Below are 21,188 nucleotides of genomic sequence, written 5' to 3'. Positions count from 1 at the left end.
AGCCCTGCACATACAAAATTAAAAAATTATATTAAAAAATGGTTTTGTTAAGTAATTAGGAACATATTTGATACCGTTCCAAACAGCGTAGGTTTCTCATTTTTCTTTAAAATCATTTATTATTGGGAATTCTATTCGCGTTTGCGTTTTTATCCATTATTATTTTCGTGACGCATGCACAAAGATGGCATCCAGTATTATGATTCCAGCGAAAACAGGGCCAAAAAAAAAAGTCACTTGGACTGGACTGAAATTAATTTTTTATTTGGGTGTTCTTTCCTTCTGAATTTTTTTCCCCCAAAAAAAAAAAATAATAATCGTACACACCCTGTATTATAAAACAGCTCCGCACAGTCCCAAACCACTTGGCAAAAGGATAATATAATAATGGGATTGCGGTCAAAATTTATACTTCAAATTCTTTGATCTCATTTCCTTTTCATTTTCTCAGCAACCAAACAAAAGGGTTTTCAATTATGTTCTTGAAGAAAATATTATAATCAGAATTCTATTGTATACAATTTTTTTTTTTCAATTTGAAATGAAAATGGAGTGTGCAATAGCGGGAAAGCTTAGTAGTACGAGTAGTTACTTGGTGAATACAAGGAGAAATGGGATGAAAAGAACAAAGTTAATGGCAAACCACAACATGTTTTACTCTTCTAAGTCGATGATTTCACTACCAATTCTCGCTCACACTAATCCTTCTTTGAAGGTAATTCCTGTCATCTTGCCCCATCATTATTATTGTCATTTTTTATTTGTTTATTTCTGTTCTATTTATCTAGCAATTGGCCATACCCTTTCCGTGATGCATATGTATATACGTTAGATTTGGTATCATAAGTGGCAAAAAAAAAAAAAAAAAAAAAGTGCTAGGATTGTAGGTTATGATTTGCATTGAAGTTTTATGAACAGATTGCATAGGTTTTTCCATCAAAACCGGCTTGTGAGAATAGGGTACCTGACTGCTTATAAGTTCAAATGCCAAGCTTTAGCTTACCTATCGGGAGGTAATCGGTAGAGCTGGCAAAATGGGTCGTTGGGTCGTGTTCTTATAGTGTCAAATTTAGGTCAATTCAAACACGATCCATTTAATAAACATGTCAAAATATTGAGACCCAAACCCAACATAGAAAATAAACGGGTTACCCAATAACCTGTGTAATGTCTATATATACGACAAATGTTATATATATACATACACTTGCATGCACACACCCCAAAAATATTATATATTTACACTAATAAAGTTTTAATTATATATATGTAAATAATACTATATTCATTTATATAATACCATATATCAATATCATAAAATATAGTTGTATACCAATATTTTACACACTTACACTATTAAAGTTCTAAATCTATATAAAATTTTATAAATAAAACACTCTGTATATATCTATCCTCCAAAAAAAAAAGAGAATCATGTTCAATATTTAAGTTTTAATGACAAGAACCTAGAAATTAATTTAAAAAATAAAATATAATTGTGTCATTGGTCGAGTAAATGGGTCAAAAACTTTAATCCTAACCCGACATGAAAAAAAATCGTGTTGACCCACGCCCAGCCCATTTAATAATAGTGCCAAATTTGACCATCCATAACCATTTACTTGTGTTGTGTTCGTATCGGATAATTGGATTGTGTCAAAATTTCTCAGCTCTAGTAATTGAGGTCATTACATATGCCTGCAATTGCGACAATGAAATCATTAGCTTTTATGAATAAGTGGGTGAGCAGCTTGTTGTTAGTGCCAAGTAAAGTAGGTTTTATCAAAAACTTTAGCTGTTGTGCCTTGTATGATGGGTGGGTTACAGCATTTTTTTTTTCAAATAAAAATATGAGACTCATTGTTAAAATATAATCTTCGTTTAATTTGAGATTTCCTATGTTTTTAAATTACTCTGATTTCATATAGGCAATCTTTTATTCGCGTGTATCTGATTGCAAATACCACTACTGCTATTTGCAGGTGGTTACTGAAAAACTTGGTTGTCCGGCAGACTTTGGTTTTGGTGAACTGGTTTGGCCTACTCCTGGTGATGAAATCCCATTTTGGAAGAATAAGTTTCCTTCTAGATATGCAAGCCTAGAAGCTCCAGCTGAAATAGAGAAGGATTCCAATCTCATGCATATTATTCACATTACAGCTGAAATGGCGCCTATAGCTAAAGTTGGTGGACTTGGTGATGTTGTAACAGGACTTGCTCGTGCATGTTTATCTCGTGGCCATACAGTAGATATAATGCTCCCTTTCTATGAGTGCATTCAAAAACAGGAGATCAGTGACCTGGCACTGATCACGACTTATAACTCTTATCATGATGGTAATTGGGTTGCAACTAATGCCTACCATGGGGTAGTTTCCAGCATCCCTGTAATATTTATTGAACCATCCAATCAGTTCTTCAAGGGGAAAAATGTATATGGGGGTTCATACAATGAGCTGGAGGCATATTTGTTTTTCAGTCGTGCTTGCCTAGAATGGATGCAGGTTTGTGAATTAGCGCTGAGTATAATTATTAGTTTTGTAGATTGCCATCTAGACCAAAACATTCCAAAACCTGAAAATATTGAATTGCACTTTTTTAATAGTTGACTTATATCTAAAGCTCAAGCTGGTCATTTGATTATGTAATAAAAGCTCAAGTATCAAGGATTTAAGTGTTTTTGGTGCTTAAATTATTGTAACTATAAATCAATTGTCTGCAAATTCTATTTCTTGATTTTTCCAGTTTCTGACAGTGTGCTGGAAAAAATTTCATCTGCATTTGCCCTCCCAACTTCAAAAGACTTTTTTATTAGAAACTGATCAAGTTAGTGACACTTTGATTCATTTACTGCTTATTTAAGCTTAAGGAAAACCTTCTCTTTAAGGAAAACCTGCTCTTGTTTACTGCTCTTTAAAGATTAAACCTTCTCTTTCTAAAATCTAACAAGATAAAACTCATAGCAGGTGACTGGAGTTCAACCTGATATCATTCACGTCCATGAGTGGCAGATAGGTGCTTTACCCCTACTTTACTGGGATATGTACCAAAGTCTCTCCCTTAAGGTATTTACATTCTCTTATCGCCGCCATTGTAGAGTTTGTTGCATGAAGTTTTGTAACAGACAAAATTAATAAAATTATTCATTTTTGCATATAATACTGAATATTGAATATTTGTTTCGTAGAAACCAAGAATTGTATTGACAATCCACAACATGGAGCATTATGGGGAGTGCAGGTAAGTTACTGTTTTATTCCTTCATTTATTTTTTGGGTGGTTGTCATTCTTTGAGCAACAATTTTTCTTCATACCTGTGTGTCCGTATTACATATCATTACTAGCTTTATTTGTCCCACGGCACTGTCTTCTGAATCATGGGCTTAAGTATTAGATAAATTGATGCACTATATTGACCAGCATCCCCTGTGCTATAGTGTAGTTTTATCCTTCTTAAGCATTTTATCTCATTAAACTTTTACAAATTTTACCAGCTATCCCAATATTGTCGTTGTCTCACAAAGTTTTTAACATCTCAATGTTTTCCCTTTGGTGCTCAATGTTTTCCCTTCCCAAATTTTGTAATCTATGAATCTACATTTGGTTCTATGCTATTGGTATCATAAACAGTATCTCTTTGTAAAGACTGGGAATGCAGCTCTGTATGTTTTGTGGTGAGTAGTGAACTACTCATGGTTTATATACGAAAATATAGCAAATTTGAATTGGTTTTATGTTTTTAAAAGAAAAATTTTCCTTGATCATATAAAGATATAGATGAATAAAGTTCACACTATTTATGTCTTTTTAAATTTTTAACATCTCTACCTATGAAAGGGGGGTTGGGGGGTCAGGGTGGGTCCCAATATCTCTGTATAAATGTACTCTGTTTATGTTGGCAGACAAGAGCAACTCAGTAAATGCGGTCTTGATGGATCTATATATGCAAGTGTGGAAAAGGTGAGCGTCTTATTGTGGATATCACATTTGGAAAGGAGAATTCAAGATCATGCTATATAAGTAGTACTTGTTCATTTGGCTTTGGCATGAATTCCAATGAAAATAGTAATTGCTTGGCCAGTGAATTTCAAAAGAAAGAATGAGTTCTCATATTCTCTATCTTTTGCTCTCATTTCTGATCAAAGCAGATGTTTGATTTTGCCATGGATTTGCCTTTGTTTCTAAAACTTCTGGGGGTTCAGATTATGATCACACTCTTTGTGTAATAGTTAGAACTCCAATGTCCATTATAAACAGAGAAAAGTTGTAGACATTTTAATTTCTTTTCTCTTCACATGGCAGGCAATTGATGATCGAACTATTGGCCACAATCCTGAAAGATTGAGCCTATTGAAAGGTGGAATTGTGTATAGCAATGCAGTGGTGTAAGTGGCTTTACTGTTTCATGGGTTTGCAGATATGTTTCTATATGCAGTTTGTTTAGCTCAAATATGCTCATGCACATCTATAGTTTGCCCAGGAACTGGGTGCCCTTCTTTGTGAACATGTTAAGCCCTTTGGTTGAAAAGGAAGGCAGGCTGCAATTGGAATGATTCCCTTGCATTCTTTGGTTTCATGTCCTGTGGGTCACCAAGACAGAGGGAACAACTCAAAATTATCACAGAGAGAGAAAGAGAGAGAACTCAACTTTTATTCTATTTGAACTTTAATGTATCATAGTGAAAAAGGACATTAGAAAGACAGAGAAAGAACTTTAACGTATCATAGTGAAAAAGGACATTAGAAAGACAGAGAAAGGGAACTTTGCCTTACCTTATATAAAGCATTAAGATTGTCTAGGGTATCTTGTCACCCGTGGCATTTATCAGTTCTTCCACAACTTAATTTTTAAAGACAATGTAGCAATTTATGGAAGTCAGCTTTTAACATGAGAACACTAAGTTATAGGATATCCTGGGATTATGTTGTTTAAAACACAAAGAGGACATTTCCGACTGAATTTGCTTTGTGAATCTCAAACTATATTGTACTGGACGTTGCTCTTGGTGCTTTGAATGTTATGTCATTTCCTATCCTACCAAGTATGTGCGAACCCGCACATGCTTGGAATAAAAAGAAAACTGCATAGAAGAAACATAATTTCTGTCTTGATGGATTTACATCCATTTTTTTCATACTTACACCTTATATATATTTCCTTATCAAGTAATTCTTCATCTTCAGTACAGTCTCTCCAACATATCTTAAAGAGACACTTTGCTCTGGATGGCTTGCAAGTGTGCTGATAACACATCGTGATAAGTAAGTTTGTCAACAAACTTCACTTATATTCATTACATAATCTTTTTCAGTTATTTTTTTAATACCTTAATATCCTTTCAAAGGTTAATTTCGTTATTTATTCATGATACTCAATAGGATAATAAAAAAAAATTGTAGTAATAAAGGCAAAAGGAAAGGAGTTACATATTTGGACTAGATGTCCATGGAGAGAACAAAAGGCGAGGGGATTTTTTTTTCCCCTAGTTGCAAAGAATGATTTTCTCAATTTTCTATTTTATTTGTAATTATAATACACTGATAGTAAATTTTCTTTCAAAACCTTGTACTTATGCAGTTGTCATTTTATTTGTTATAGAATTTTAAATGTATATACATCAAGCTTATAGCATTGCTTTGCTGCATCCGATTTTAAGAAGCTGACATGCAGTCCTAACCATTTGTCCATGTGAAAAAATTCAAATTATTGGTTTATCATCAGCTGGTAGGTGTTAGCTTAGGCAACGTTTTGTTCAATAAAATGATCCATGGAGTGAATTGGAGAGTTCCCACTCAAAATTTAGGAATTACAACTCCATTTTTCATAACCATATACCATCACTATTTGATTGTTTTCATGATTATGAATTAATGATCACATAGATTTCATATAGTTTTTATTTTAAAATTTGGGTTCATCAACGAAGCTGTGATCCACAGTAGGCCTAACTAATCAGTTTCTATGTAGATTTTGAGCTCAGAAATTCATCATAGGAAAATTATCTACTGTCCACCTATTTTTTCACTGTTTTTCAAAAATACACAAATCTTTTTTTTTTTTGCAGTGCTCCACTTGAAGTTAACATTTTTTCATTGGTCCACTCTCGTTATAACACCGTTAGAACTTTGCTGACGTCATAAGGGTAAAATTGTCATTTCACAACGACACGGTGGTGGACAAGTGCAAAATAATATAACTTCAAGTGGAGTTTAGCAAAAAAAAAAGAAATTAAGAATTGTGTATTTTTGAAATAATACGAAAAAAATAGATGGTCAGTGATAATTTATCTTTTACATTTGAGGGTAAAAAAGTTATTTACACAATATTCCGTTAGTTTTCTTAACGGTCACCAAATGGAAGTGGACGAGTGAAAAGAAATGTAACTTCAGCTGGATTCCAGCAAAAAAAAAAAAAAGAATTGTGTATTTTTTAAAACATTGGAAAAACCGGGTGGACAATTGATAATTTCCCTGCATCATACACATATATTTTATTTTGTTTTGTTGTTAGTCAAATGTTATAATGGATTTAATTCAAGTGTTGACACAGGTGTAGAAGATTTTGTGCATCATTTTCTAAGAGTTTTGCGTTGTTTCTTGTTGTTCTGGGTGGTATTTAGATCAGAAACTTTGTGACAAATGCCATTGTTATAAACGCCCTTTTCCATTAACATATGAAAAATAGGGGAAGTCACCTTAAGCGGAAGCACTTATTGTTATACTGCTTTATGTGATCCAATGCAATCTTTTGTATCCTAATTACTAATTTGTATTTCTTGCTTTTTCATTGCAGATATGAAACTACTCATTGTTTTTGACATGAAACTGTTGTATAATTGTTTAGGTACTTTGGTATTTTGAATGGTATAGACACAGTGATCTGGAACCCTGCTACAGATGCTTTCTTGCCTGCTAAGTTTCACGGTACGATTACTTTTATTGTCATTGAGCATCCATTTCCCCTAACTGAGCTTAGATAGACCATAGTTGAAACAATTCCTCAAAAAAAATTGAGAGAAATGAACATCAATAAACAATTGCCTCTCATGTGTTAAACAACAGCACACTTCAGAATACCCGCATTGTTACTGACAATATAAACAAATATGATTGAGCTTTCTACTTTATCTGGATAGGAAGATATTTGATTATATATTTGATGTCATCAAAATACCAATCTTTCCTTTGTCTGAAACTTCCAATTATTGTTCTTTTTATGATATTATCCTTACTTTTTTACATGCCTTAAAGTCCTTAGTTGCTCTACTTTTCCATTTTATCTTATCTGTTGGTATGCTGCTTCTTGTAGCACAAAAACCTGAGGGCAAGAAGATATGCAAATACTATATCCAAAAGGGGTTGGGTTTGAAGTCAGAAGGGACTGTCCCATTGGTTGTCTGCATCACTCGACTAGTTGCTCAGAAGGGTCTTCATTTGATTACTCATACAATTAAGCGTGCTGAAGAGCTTGTAAGTTTATTACTGTCATTTTGTTTACCCTTAAGTGTATATATATTTTCCTCTGTGCATGCGGGTTTTGGTGATGCTACCATTTATTTATAAGTATTCTGGAGCACAGCGATTTTACTGCTGGCCGGATAATGATGAGAGAGATTAGCTTGTATAGAACCTGCAATTTGCGCATATGGAAGTAAAGCCTCTTATTGATATCTTTCAAGTTTGAGAATTGAGAATGAAACAATGTATGCCTAGTTCATGAAATTATTTGTAGAATACTGAAAGTTCTTGCCTAATGTATGGAGAATGAAAGGTTAATTGATCATCTTAGAGAACATGGAAGGTAAGTACAGAAAACTTAGATGAAATTCTGATTGCCTGGACCACCCCGTAAATACAAAAAGTACTGAATAATTTTTGTCCTTAATGTATGTAATGTAATATGACAGGGCTAGGATTATCCCCCTTATTATTTACCTGTTTTTGAAAAATTATGAAACAAGTGATAAACATTACGTAAATAATTTTGATCATTTAGATTCCATCTTACACGTTCACATAAAAGCTACATCAATTATCCATTGCAGATTTAATCTTGCAGTTAAAAGTATATTGGTCGAATGGTTTAAAAGTTGTCACAACTTAAGAAATGGAAGTCAGCTGAAATCATCATATTCTCAACATTCATAATATGATTATATTAATTTCTTTTTCCTAATGCTGGATTCACGTGCAGGGTGGACAAATGATTTTGCTGGGAAATTCTCCTGTTCATTGGGTTCAAAAAGATTTTGAAGATCTTGCAAATTTGGTAATGAGTTGCAGATTACTTAAAAATTTAAGTCCAAAAGCTTCATCCACCCCATTTGGTGGTGTGAAAGCGAGTTGGTTATAACATCAATTTAATCTTGATGATTCTCCATATTATGACTGCGAATGGTGTGATCGTCATTGAATCACCTCAGAAACTCCTAGATATGCCTTAAACTTCTGACTCATCAGGCATTCGCCTTGGGCTGCAAAAACCTACTGACTAGTAAGCAAAGTGGCACAGGCTGCTTTATTGGTGTCACAGATCCACAAACAGGCTTAGAATTTTGTGGTAGCTGTTATTCACTGTACTAAGCATTTAAAATTTAACATAATGACCTTAAGTATAAAATCATAAATGTGCTGTCCAATGCATTGAGAACAATGGTTAAAGAGGACACATATCAGTTATGGGAACTAGAACATTCAATCTATTGCTAGCTGCTTTTATGATTCTCTTATGGAACAACAGAAAGGCAACATCTTCTTTCTCAAAAAACTTTCTGATTGGAGATTTCTGGAAATACTTTATTTTTAATTATAGACATATTTAAGTTTACATTAGAATGATGCAGAAGCATGGGAAACTAAAAGAAAGGAAAGGTATTAATTGTTAATGGAATATTAAATGCTTGTGAATCTTCATGTGTGTGTATATTATATACATTGCTTTCTCCTCATTGTTATATGTTTTCAAATTTGTTTTATCTTTTCTGATGCAAGTAATAAGGTCGGCTGACAGAGGCTGGCTATTATTGATTTATTTTTTTATCTTTTTGTAGCATAACAAAGGTACAAGTACCCGGATCCTGCTGATGTATAGGTAAATGAACTTGGAATCAAACACTACCGATTACCCTGTTCCTAGACTTCCTTAATTGTATTTTGAAAAGCTGTCTGAGATACTGTTGCTATTATCTATTCCTTTTCAATATTTGAGACTTTTGAAGTATTTATAAGCAGCATAGAACTTTGATCCTTAAAGGTAGTTGGTGTATCTTGGCAATTTGAAGTACCTATCACTTTCCTTGACTATACCTGGTTTTAGATACTTACAGATTTTTTTTTTCTTTACTGTGTTAAGCAGTGAGGAACTCTCCCACATGCTCTATGCTGCAGCAGACATTGTGTTGGTTCCTTCTATATATGAACCATGTGGACTTGCCCAAATGATTGGAATGCGTTATGGAGCGGTATGCTCTGGTTTGGATTATTCATTATTCATTTGATATATAATAGTCAGAACTTTTAATATCTGCTGTTTGTAGTTCCTCACATTTTAATTATTTTGCACCTGGGGGTACTAGTTGGGGCAGAATGTAGAAAAGATGAAATATTTTTCTATTAAAAAATTCTTGCATGTATAATCTAGTCAATTACACCATTTTGCCAATAATTATTTTTTACTGTAATTTTGTTCAACGAGCATCAGCTGATTATTCTATGATGAAATCATTTGGAATACAAATGTTATTTCAGGTCCCAGTGGTCAGAAAGACAGGTGGTCTTGCAGACACGGTCTTTGACATGGATGATCCATCAAATCATGAAAAGGCCAATGGGTATATTCTCCTATTCTTTAACTTTTGTTCTTTATGCGCTCTAGATCTCATCCTAACAAATGGTTGAGGCTACATCTTAACTTGCAAAATGCTGTATATTCTAACTAATAAACATTTAAACAGCAGTCCATCATCTGTTTTGTTTGACAAAATGTGAGTGTGTGGGTGGACAGATGGATGGGTATCAGTATGTCGATGGGCCTAAAAACTGCTCGTGGAAAATGATAAAAAGATTGGATCAAAAAAGAGAAAAAAAAATCGTCAGGGTAGAGTCCATTAATCTGGTTTTGGAAGTTATAGATGTTGAGTTTGTCAATCTTTACTGTAATTTTGTGGAGACAGAAAATATGAGGAGTGAGAATGGAGAATTAGAAAGGGAAAAAATCATCCCGAGTCCTGAGCTGTAAACTGAGTTTCTTTTCATTCCAATAATCATTCAAAGTCTTGTCTGAAAAACCAAAACTTAAGGCTCTATTTTATGGTCAATAAATTTACTGGAAAAGGAATCCAAACCTACCATTTTTTTAAATGACAATAAGGTTACTTTTGGACTCTAGCTTCAAATTATTTTCTAAAAATATATACCCTTTGATGTTAGGATAACTTATCCTTGGAAAGGTTATTTAATTATTTGTGAGATTTCATATCATTAGTCGAATTAAGGAATTTTCTCTCTGTTGTGAGCCTTAAGGCTTTCTTTTCAACTGCAATTTTATATCTCTATGCATTTTAAAATATCCAGTTAGTACTTCATATTAGTGTCCAAATGCAAAATGATTATCAATCACACGAGCTACGTTTTAAGTAATGTTCATGTCTGACCTACATATATATACCACTTGTTAGTAATTAAATGCCCTCCCCTCTATGTGAGCGGGGTACAAAGCCCAGATATCCTTTTTCAACCCAAGAGATTTTACCAACTAAACTAGTTGGCAGCCACATGCCTGAACTACTTGATACAATCTTTCTTCGCTCAATTTTCAGTAAGAGCGTTCGCAATGACAAAAGATATTGAAATGCTAAAGAAGGTTTCTAGTGGAAGTAAGTGACCAAATTTCCACTATATTATGGACTCATAAAAATGTGGGCCTTTTGTAATATTTATCTCCTGCTTAAGCTTGTCATCTAGTTCCAGACTTGAGTCTTTATACTGCTGATTTGAGTTTCTTAATGTAATAGAGATCGACATGAGCAAAACAATGAATCTGTTCTCTGATTCCAAGAATGTGAAATGAGATTGATGATTGATAAATTATTCCCTTTTGAACAGAATTATCATAGTAAAATTGTTACCATACTTGTATGTGCCTGAAATTATGGTGGTCCTCTTGTTTAACCTGTAACCTGTATAACATAGTTATTTTGCATTTTTCAGGTTTGTATTTGAAGGAATAGATGAAGGATCTTTAAATTGGGCTCTAGACCGTGCATTTAGACACTTCATAGGCAGTAAGTTTTGTTTACATTGAACCTTGAAATATCTTCTCATCTTGTGGACAAAAACCCTTTTTCCCTTAACAGCAAAATCCATCTAATAATAGCCCATGGTTAAATGAAAGATCCTTGTTGAATTTAATATGCACAACCTAAATAATGGGGTTAATGCTAAAACTGCTGTGTTATGAATCTCTGAAACATTTGTGTGTTACCAGACTAAATTCATGCTCTAGAATTGCTTAAGTTATTTCCGAAAGATCACTGTGTCTAGGTTTCAAACCGTTACTACTGATACTCATGGTACATTTTATACTACATTGATTGCATTTTTTTTTTAATAAGAAACTATAAATTATATTAATGATGAAGAATTGTTACGAGTGGACCAGTTGTTCACTGAGAAAGCAAAAGAATGAAAAATTTTCTGTGCTATACGAAATATACCAATCACCCCTCTGCAAAATAGTAGACCAGCCTGGACACCTATCTCAAAACACTCTCCCAGCTTAGATGAATGAAGAAAAAAGATGAATCTTGGAATTCCTTAGAAAATGAAGCCCACAGCAAAGCTAGAAGACGAACTCTATCCCACAATTCTTCAATATTATCCACATTTTTCCCTTCAAAATAAGAAGATTTCTTTCCTGCCATATTAGCCAAAAAAAGCTGCCATAGCATAGATACAAAGAGTTTGGCCATTTTTTCTTTACCAAAAACATAAAAATTCTCCATAAGAATGCAGTGACAAGAACCTAGAATGACCCGCAAAATATTGGCCTCTTTGCACAACCTATTCCACAATTTTAAGGCCACAAAGCAATGAATAAAAGGATGATCAGAAGTTTCTACATCTGTTTTGCACATCACACACTAAGATGGAGATAGATACATACTAGGGAACTTTCTTTGAATCACTTCTCCAGATTTTAATTTTCTTTGTGCTAAGGCTTACAAAATGACTTGAATTTTAGGGAGAATACTAGCCTTCTGGATTGTTTTGGAGAGTAAAAATCAGCCAAGGAGACACCATTAATCAGCCAGTTCAGATAAGATTTGCTAGAATGATTTCCTGATGCCTTCAAACTCCATAACCTTTTGTCTTCCTTCATTCCATCGATATCGACATTGTATAACAACTCCAAGAGAGAAGCATGATCGTGAATCTCCCTATCACCCAAGTTTCTTTTGAAGTTGAAATTCCACTGCCAATTCAACGAAGAGGAAGAACATGTATAAAAATTTAAAGGAACATATTTTGTAGGACACAGCCTATAGAGGCAAGGGAAAGCTCACACAAAGAAAAATCTCCTAATCATTTATCCTCCCAAAACCAATATCCTTGCCATTCCCCACACTTAGTTTAATGTGAGAAAGCAAAAAGAGATATTTCTTTGAGATTGCTTTCCGACGGCTTCGAAGACTTCCATTGTTAATCACATTAGAGTCCTAACCATTTAAGTGGAGGTATCGCATTGTTAACCACATTAGTGTCCCAACTTTGAGTGGAGGTCATACTTCTATTCACCGAATGCCAAAGAGAATCATTTTCAAGAAGAAATCTCCACAGCCACTTAGCTAAAAGGGCTCTATTTTTCTTCAATACATTTCCAATTCCTAACCCTCCTTTAAACTTAGATCTTGAAACTACCCTCCTTCACCACGTTTCCAATTACTTAATAGAATTATTTCAAGCAATGGCAAAACTTTAGCAGTTCGTTACATCTTCAGTACTATTATTGGGTTTTTATCTATTAGCATAAGTTTTTGTGTCAAATGGTATCTTAACAAGTTCTCTCCTTCTCTTTTTTGGGATTTCCCCTTGGCAGAACCAGAAGAATGGAATAGGATTGTGCAGAAAATTATGGAAAATGATAATAGCTGGAACAATGCGGCTGGCAAATACATGGAGATCTACAACTCAATTAGAGTGGGTTGATGATGGTACTCAAGGCATTATATACGTAAAGAGATACCTTAAGCTCCAGCTTTCATCCGAGCCTGATTGAAATTTCCATTTGACTGGAAAGCACAGGCTCAGAATGTCTGAAATGGTGGAAATACCATGTACGGCAACATGTATTATTCCCAGTTGTCTTAATGTAAAAATGTATTCAAAACTATGTACTGTTCAATGCACGGGTATACAAGAGTTTGGTTATTTGCGGTAAATCAAAAATAATCTGTTGGTAACTATAAGACGACAATACTTTACTTGATTGAAAGTGCTTGAATATTCTGGTAAAATTCACTTCCTGTATACTTCATCCTCATTAGTATCCGAGCAAATTTCTCTGGATTCTCGTGTCAAAGCAAGGAAGATGCAGAAGAACAGCATTGTGAAAGACAATCCATGTTTGGTCGGTATTTTGAAGCCGAAAAATGCCTTGACATTGGAAAATAAGTTCGTCGATCAGACCTGAATATGTTCTCTACGGTCTATACATATGACAGATTCTCAAAACATGAAGATAATTAGAGAAAAATATTTTAGGAAAGAGAAAAGAAATGGACGGTTGATATGACAATGAAATAGGCAAATAGCAAAGGGGGCTGATACACATCCGATTACTTTCATACATAGAAACAAGAAACAAGGCAACTGCAATAACAAAATGCAATTAGAAATGGGTAAGTTTCTTTTTTTTCTTTTTTTATTACGTTTCCTCCCAAAATGGGTAAGTTTACAAATCCTTCGATTAGAAAAGGCCTGGCAAAACCAGTGAATGAGAAATCTAAAATACATCCAACAAGGCATCAGCACATAGTATACAAAGTCCACTGCCACATGGATACATAATACTTCACATTTTCAAACACCGCCTTTGGGGGGTAAAACAACAAAGATCAAATTCAAACAAGTCAGATATCAGACTACCTTTCTGCCTTGGCAGATCCGGATTGACTCTGAACTGCTCTTGAAGAATTGACAAAGAAAGAACAAAGAGAAAACAAAAAGCACAGTCAGATTCTAGCTGACTCCTCAAATTCCCAGATATACTGCGTCAATGTTGTTAGTAAGCAGGGGAAAAACGGAAAAGAAAAAGAATTATAGAATCACCAAGAGAACAAAGAGTTTGTTTGTCGGGTTACAGCAAGCATGCCAAAGACCCCAGTAGCACCTTCAACATTGCACCTAGCTGTCTACATAATTTTCTAGGTCTTACCGTCTGCCTTAATTCTGATTCTCACTACCTGTTTCAGTTGTGAATATCTCTTTGTTACTCTTGTATCCCGACTCGACAGCTTCAGAGTAGCTATCAGAAATTGTATTTATGGAATCATTAGCAAGTGAACCTGAAACATCAGTTCTTGAGACAGCACCAATAATACTTGCTGGAGTTTCTTCAACAGTGTCTTGCAACCGGAGGCTTTGAGCTAACCTATCTGAAATTTGGTTCATAGAATCATTGGCAAGTAAATCTGGAGCACCTTTTGTCAGGCTAACTTGTTGTTTGGCCCTCCTTTCTTTCAGAGATCTCTCTCGCTCATCATAGAAGTCAAAATCATCTAAAATAGATGTACGTGCATCATGCTCCTTAAAAATTCTCAACATCTCAACACCCTGTTCTAATTTCACCTGATTAAATATCAGCATAAAGAAAGAATCTCAGATTGAATAACCACAAAATTATAAGAAAAAGAGTCACAGCTTAACATTTAACGACAGAAGAGTGGAAGAAAAAACAAGACAAGTGGTGAACATATCTCTTGTAAAGAAGTGGTATATTAGGACTGAGGTTTACAACAGGGTCACCAGGAAAGGCAAAAAATAATAAATAATAAATAACGTGATTAAAGAAATCAGTAGTCAGAATTTTAACTACTTCCCTTAAAACATTTTAATATATTATGCTAAACAAGGTATCAGTAATTGTATATAACACCAGGACAACCTAGAATGTTCGAAAATGGTTCTAGATTCTGAACAAGTGACATTATATAAAATTAACTTGGGATCGAACATGCAAAAACCCCAGCCCTACGAAAAATAAAAATATGATAGCTACCTCTTGAGAATCTCGGCTGTGAGTTACAGGCTTGTTATCATTATTTTCAAGAAGCAAGTGGCGAAATCGACTGTTAGGAACATCTTTGATAATAAGCCATTTCACTGGGAACTGCCCACTCCACCTATCTTGCTGCCAGTAATCAGCACTGTTCTCAAAATCTACAGGTCCTACCATTTCAGCGACCCCGCAAAACTGTCCACTAGCATTGACCTGCACAAAGTTGTAAACAAAGGATTTAACCCCACTAGTTACCTAAAAGGATGAGATTCTACCAGAGCAGAAATCAGTTTAGAATAACTGAGTAACAGGTTTCCCATCAATGCTAATGATTCTAACAAATGAAAATAAAATTCACCGCATACCATGTTGGCATATTGATTAGTGATTTTGAGAAAGGAAAGCAAATCTAAGAAATGTTGACGGGAAAACCTAAAGCAGGAGAATTCTCCACAAAGCAAGCATCCTATAACCATGTTTGAGAGTAAACCAAAATTACATTAATCAGACAAATGTTGAAACATACTCTTGGCAGAGCCATAACCATTCACATTAAGACCCATCACAACAAAAGAACTACAGCATCTGCATGTAAGAAGAGATAGCTAAAGACAAGTTCAGATGTTTTGGCACAGTATATGAGTCAATAACAAGGAACAATAAACCTTTCAAGTGGACAGCTATTAAATGAAATAAAGAGCATCCATAAATTGGTCATGAGCTGGCCTTGGCAGAAAAGACTGAACAAACTTACCTATAACTTATGGCACAGATGCATTGAATTACAAATAACTCATAATCAAAATGTCAACTTCAAGGAACCAAAAACATGTGCAACTAATGCAATAGTAAGTTCAATTTGTCATACTCCATAAACATACTTATCAAAATAAACCATCTTCAATAATCCCTTATATTGGCCAATCATAATACTTCTCTCATGTCATCCTCATTAGAATAGACCGAGCCATGAATCAGTCACAAAAGCCGCTCCAATATATAGAAACACAAATTATACAATGATTTCACATTAGAATAACATACCGAAAACAGTAGGAAGATAGGACATCTGTTATCGGTCTCCTTTGCTTCATGGTAAGCAGCATCTAATTTTTTATTTCCATGAGGTGTGCTGGCCCAAACACCGTATTTAATACTCTTGTGAACATTGTCTTCACTAAAGGACTTGATAACAAAGAACTTCGCATTCTCATAGTCAGTGGGAAAATCGAACTGGTTGTATAATTCAAAATTAATTCCAGAGCCTGATGAATTGTTTTTGCTACTACCAGATGACAGGTTCTGTTCACTGCTCTTGCCCTTGATCTTTGAAGCTCTTGGTCCTCGATTTCGGTCAATAGCAGGTGATTCATTGGAAATGCAAATCGAATCCTGGTCTCTCTCTCGTCTTCTGCCCTTGTCAGCAGCTAGTCTGACCCGGTCATTACTCCCAAAATAAGAGCTTTGATAAACAGCACCATGAGGGTAATTTCCCGTGGAAGAACTTGATGCCAATCCAAATGTATTGAATGACCTTTGTTGTTGAGAAATCTGCAATTAGGCAATGGCAAATTCTAAAAGGCAAAATTCAATAAGCTCACAAGATATAAAATATCAGAAGAATACAATTAATTTAATGCCAAAGTAAGAGTATATGAATCTTTCATCATTTTATAGTCTCCCAGCCAAATACTATAACTAGAAGTGGTGAGGTACAAAGCACCAACAAAAAAACTTTCAACCGTATCTAGGGCCAATTATATTTATTTTCCAAACAAACTCAAATCAGTGACATACAAAGAAACATCAGCTAAAGGCCAAAGTACAGCCAGGCCCACAAAGTGAAGCTTAGTAGGCATAACCATGAGTCAGAAAATTGTCCTTCGAAATAAGATTTACAGCTAACAAAGTCCCAAACCTAAGGACATGGTAAATTAATTGAGAACAAACCTGCCCAATATTCTGCTCATAGGACCCAAGTATCCCCATCGGTTGAGGATAAGCTGCCGGAGAAGTTAAAGGACTAGATGCAGGATTCCCAGATACATTAACTCCATATGATCCAAAATGTACAAAATAACCTGAACTTGGCCCAAAAAGCAAGTTGTCACCACTACTTTCTGCTGTCATCATCTCAGATGGTGAAACTGGAAGTGCTGATGGCACGTTTGGAGGACCATGTTGTGGGTAGTAAGATGGAGAAAAGGGGATTTGCTGTGGTGAGTAAAGTTGGCCTTCCACCATTATAGAAGGCAGTGGTGTAGCAATTGGGGAATATTGTCCATACGCCATTTCGGGATTGAAGCCATAGCCAGAATGGAACATAAGGGATGTGTTATCATTGTATATAACCTAAATCCAACCAAAATAAGAAAGCATAAATAATTATTAAAAAAAAAGGCTTTAAAAGTTTCAGCAATGATGGAATCATCACTACCGGTGATACATGCAAGCCATCAGCATTAATATATTGAGAATAACCATCCCAAGTAGTGTTGTTTCCATAACCTGAAGCCACAGAGAATGTAAAACGTATTACCACCCTGATATCCTATGAAAGCATAAGAGGTAGCAGAAGAAATTGCAAGCATTATCAAGTTCGTTCTTTTCCAATTTAAAAATTAAACAATAATTAATTATGAATACATTAATCAATATGGTCATTCTCATCATGGCTTGAAATCTTCTACTTGAAACAAATAAGCTTGTCTACATTTCCCAAATGGCTCAAACAAAAAGATTTGAATTGTATATATTTCACATGAAGGATTGACGCTGCCATCAGTGATATTTAAGGCTTTGAAGTTATGAACAAGTTATAGCAGCAAAGATTGAGAAAGTACCCACCATATGACATATTCGGATCATGGGAGTTGTAGGTATTTAGTTGGTGGACAGAGCTATAATCTCTACTGTCAGCAGATTCTGGCTGTTCTGTGACATCTTTTGCTGGTCCAATGATGGCTGCATCCGGAGAAGGATTTGCTGAAACAATCCTTTCATCTTTGGGCGAAAGTAGCTGATAATAGATTTCAAAATGAAGAGCTATTGCAACAATTCACCTAATCTTACCAAAATATAGAAATTAATGTAGCCAAAACATACAAAGGAATTCCCAAAACAGCATACCTGCTCTGTTGAATTATCTGGCTTAACAGGTCTCTCTCCTGCGCTCAGCATTAAAATTCAGTGGCTCAGTACAACTAAACAAACACAGAAATCACAAAGCACTGATCCCAGAAAACAATAAATAGATCCAGTCACACATGCATATTTGACACACAAATCATGGAAGGTAAAAGGTGAAAAAGATAATAAACACACATGTTTGCTCTTCGTGCTGCCGTGCACCCTAGATGCAGTTCATAGTGGTTTCACTTGGGAACTAGTCTAGCTTATTCACATTCCAAATCCTTGATTCTACAATATCAGAAACATCTTTTGAGGCTAAAATTATCGCAGTGTTTGAGCACATACATATATGTACATACCAAATTGTTTTTCACATGCAGCCAGAAGACAAGCAGTCCGAAATACCCATAAAAAGGAACGAAGTTAAAACCAAAATACACACACACACAAAAATAAGCAGAGCATACTATCATCCCACCCAAAATGGGATATTTTAAAACCGCATTAAGTCCGTTCTTTCGAATTTCACTTCGTCTTTTTCTATATTAAATGATTGCACGAGGACAGAAGTAAGTATATATAACAAATTCCAAAACCCTAGAACCAATGGCTAATATTAAACATTAAAAAAAAAATTGAATCAAACATAATTACTCAAATTAAAACAAAAAGAAAAAAGAAAAAAATAGGTTTAATATCAAACCTAAACAAACATAAAAGAACAAATGAATCAAATTAGCAAATTTATAAAGCCATATAAAATCTTATGTACATACCTGTAGGAACAATTCGATCGTGATCGGGGAGTGGCGTGGCCATGAATCAGAGATCTAAAAGCACGAGACTTGAATCTCCGGCAAAAAAATAAAAATAAAATCCTAACTCTAAATCGAGAGAAAAAAATTTTGAGAGGGAAAAAAGAAATCTTGAAAAGAGAGGGAGGAAAAAAATAAAAAAGAAAGAAAGGGTTTTTTGGGTTTTGGATTTTTTTTTTCTCATTTATTTTGAGAAAAGATATGCGAGTTTATTATATAGTAAGAGTTGGTTAAAAATATTAATGTTTTTATTTATTAATTTATTTATAGTGCAAAGTGATTAGTTAACTAGTGGCGGTTCTGTTTTAAATTTGAGAGAATTTTGAGTTCTGTCTTATTTAGGCCGACCGCCGATTTTTTTTTTTTTTTTTCCCCTCACATCCATGTTTTATATTTAGGCCAAAGATTTTGTGTTATAAAAATTGCATATCACATTTTTTTAAACAATAGATTATATTTAAAGTTCAAGGTGAATACTTTAAATTTATATTTAAAAATATATCTGAAATTCGATTAACTATAGTTGGTTTTGCAAAATAATATTAAGCCCTTGGGTAAGTATAATATTGGAACTATACTAATTTTTATTACTAAGGAAGTTATATTTATAGCTGTAAAATTTATTATTTTGAGTTAGTTATCCTTAGTGTAAGTGATATAGAAGTAAAGTATGTTCTATATTGACAATTAATTAGTGGAGAATGTCAAATCCAATGGAAGAATAATGATAAAAATGATAGACATATATATCTATGTAATATTGGGATTATGCAAAGTTATGGTGAAACTCTACAAAATAAATCATGGACCTAAATTGTTCTCAAGGGTATGGCCAAGTAGTTTAAGCAGCTTTATTTTGTTAGCTTACTAGGTTTGAATTTTGGAAAAGGTAAGGGCCGACGCCTCCTCACCTTAAAAAAGAAAAAAAAATCGTTATCTTGAACAATTTAAAAAAAAATATTTTATTTTATTTTAAACTTTTAATGTAACACAAGATAAATTTTTTTACCGTATATCGATAATTATTACTATGTTAAGACAAATTTCTTAAGACGAGATTTAGAAAAATTATAACTTATTATAATATAGAGTTTATTCTAATTGTAACTAACCCAAGTTGGGACCAAAACCTTTTATGATTTTATGAAAATTATTTTTAAATAGAGTACAATTATAAATGGGTTTTATGGTAGTAAGAGTGTTGTTGGATTTGAGTTTAACATATCTCAAGGCTATAAGATGAACATGCAGCTAAGCAGGTTCAGAGATTAAATACAAAATATAATTGAAGCAACTTTATTGTTAGTGTATACCTTATAAGTTAGTTTTAACTCAATGTGATAATTGCTTAACTAACTGAATCTACTCACCCATCATTCAGATTTCCACAAACTTTACATTTCACATTAAACCCCATTCCTCATATCTCCCTATTTATTTTTTTTCTTTCTCATCAACACTCAGTTACTATTTAAAAGTCTAGTTCCTAAACTTGGTTACAATAGTTTACAAAATGTTATATAATCTTGAATGACAAAATAACCCAGAACGGAATGACTTGAGTATTCGCATTTCGCAGGGGCAGAATAGTAATAAGACTAAAAGATGTCGTTGCACTTGCAGGATTTGAAAAAAAAAAATCTAGGATTTCTATAAAAAAGATGAAAAGTTAGTGTAATGTAATTAGAAATTGTAATTAAATATGAATTATTATAAGAACAATTTTTTAATAGAATCATTTTCTTAAAATTCATATAATTTTCTTAGGAATATTAAAAGGTTGGGGGAAATGAAAAAATTGAATTGATCGATTCAGGTTGGTTTTTTATATTGATATATTATAATTAGAGTTTTATTAATATGTTACAGCACAATCTAAATATCAGATTGATCGATCCTCATTATTAATATTAGAGAGAAATTAATTTTATTTTAATGTGAGAAGATAAATAAACCTCCATTAT

At 33.8% G+C, this 21,188-nt stretch overlaps 2 protein-coding genes across 4 annotated transcripts; one reads left to right on the top strand and one right to left on the bottom strand.

Annotated features, from left to right (window-relative positions):
- The first annotated feature begins 293 nt into the window (after nucleotides 1–293).
- On the top strand, nucleotides 294–13,468 carry LOC102627834 (uncharacterized). Of its 2 annotated transcripts, none has more exons than XM_052433787.1 (15): nucleotides 294–715; nucleotides 1,983–2,504; nucleotides 2,967–3,065; nucleotides 3,188–3,240; nucleotides 3,903–3,960; nucleotides 4,303–4,385; nucleotides 5,185–5,262; nucleotides 6,845–6,924; nucleotides 7,310–7,470; nucleotides 8,195–8,269; nucleotides 9,051–9,091; nucleotides 9,356–9,461; nucleotides 9,748–9,830; nucleotides 11,209–11,282; nucleotides 12,242–13,064. In XM_052433787.1, the coding sequence occupies exons 1-15, from the start codon at nucleotides 542–544 to the stop codon at nucleotides 12,301–12,303; spliced, it is 1,749 nt and encodes a 582-aa protein (XP_052289747.1). In that variant the 5' UTR covers nucleotides 294–541; the 3' UTR covers nucleotides 12,304–13,064. The 2 variants fall into 2 exon arrangements, with proteins under 2 accessions (XP_052289747.1, XP_006474352.1); XM_006474289.4 differs by lacking the exon at nucleotides 12,242–13,064 and adding an exon at nucleotides 13,097–13,468 and having other exon boundaries at nucleotides 303–715.
- Nucleotides 13,469–13,883: 415 nt separating this feature from the next.
- On the bottom strand, nucleotides 13,884–19,450 carry LOC102628125 (YTH domain-containing protein ECT2). Of its 2 annotated transcripts, XM_006474290.4 has the most exons (8): nucleotides 19,186–19,450; nucleotides 18,407–18,444; nucleotides 18,125–18,296; nucleotides 17,715–17,785; nucleotides 17,228–17,629; nucleotides 16,322–16,828; nucleotides 15,278–15,490; nucleotides 13,884–14,847 (listed from the first exon to the last, which is right to left on the bottom strand). In XM_006474290.4, exons 1-8 carry the CDS (start codon nucleotides 19,226–19,228, stop codon nucleotides 14,443–14,445), a joined length of 1,851 nt encoding a protein of 616 aa, XP_006474353.1. In that variant the 5' UTR covers nucleotides 19,229–19,450; the 3' UTR covers nucleotides 13,884–14,442. The 2 variants fall into 2 exon arrangements, with proteins under 2 accessions (XP_006474353.1, XP_024953214.1); XM_025097446.2 differs by lacking the exons at nucleotides 17,715–17,785; nucleotides 18,407–18,444; nucleotides 19,186–19,450 and having other exon boundaries at nucleotides 18,125–18,284.
- Nucleotides 19,451–21,188: the final 1,738 nt, after the last annotated feature.

Source organism: Citrus sinensis, chromosome 9 (assembly GCF_022201045.2).
Source record: "Citrus sinensis cultivar Valencia sweet orange chromosome 9, DVS_A1.0, whole genome shotgun sequence".
Classification (NCBI taxonomy): Eukaryota; Viridiplantae; Streptophyta; class Magnoliopsida; order Sapindales; family Rutaceae; genus Citrus; species Citrus sinensis.
The sequence above is the reverse complement of the archived record's forward strand: the minus strand, read 5'-3'. Positions and strand labels throughout refer to the sequence as shown.

Excerpts from the sequence above, each read along its gene's own strand:
- LOC102627834 (XM_006474289.4), top strand. The coding sequence starts at position 542 with ATGAAAATGGAGTGTGCAATAGCGGGAAAGCTTAGTAGTACGAGTAGT. Across the intron at positions 5,263-6,844 it reads CTGATAACACATCGTGATAA|GTACTTTGGTATTTTGAATG; the intron begins GTAAGTTTGTCA and ends ATAATTGTTTAG. Across the intron at positions 9,831-11,208 it reads AATCATGAAAAGGCCAATGG|GTTTGTATTTGAAGGAATAG; the intron begins GTATATTCTCCT and ends TGCATTTTTCAG.
- LOC102628125 (XM_006474290.4), bottom strand. The coding sequence starts at position 19,228 with ATGGCCACGCCACTCCCCGATCACGATCGAATTGTTCCTACAG. Across the intron at positions 18,445-19,185 it reads CGATCGAATTGTTCCTACAG|GAGAGAGACCTGTTAAGCCA; the intron begins GTATGTACATAA and ends TGCTGAGCGCAG. Across the intron at positions 17,786-18,124 it reads TGATCCGAATATGTCATATG|GTTATGGAAACAACACTACT; the intron begins GTGGGTACTTTC and ends CTGTGGCTTCAG.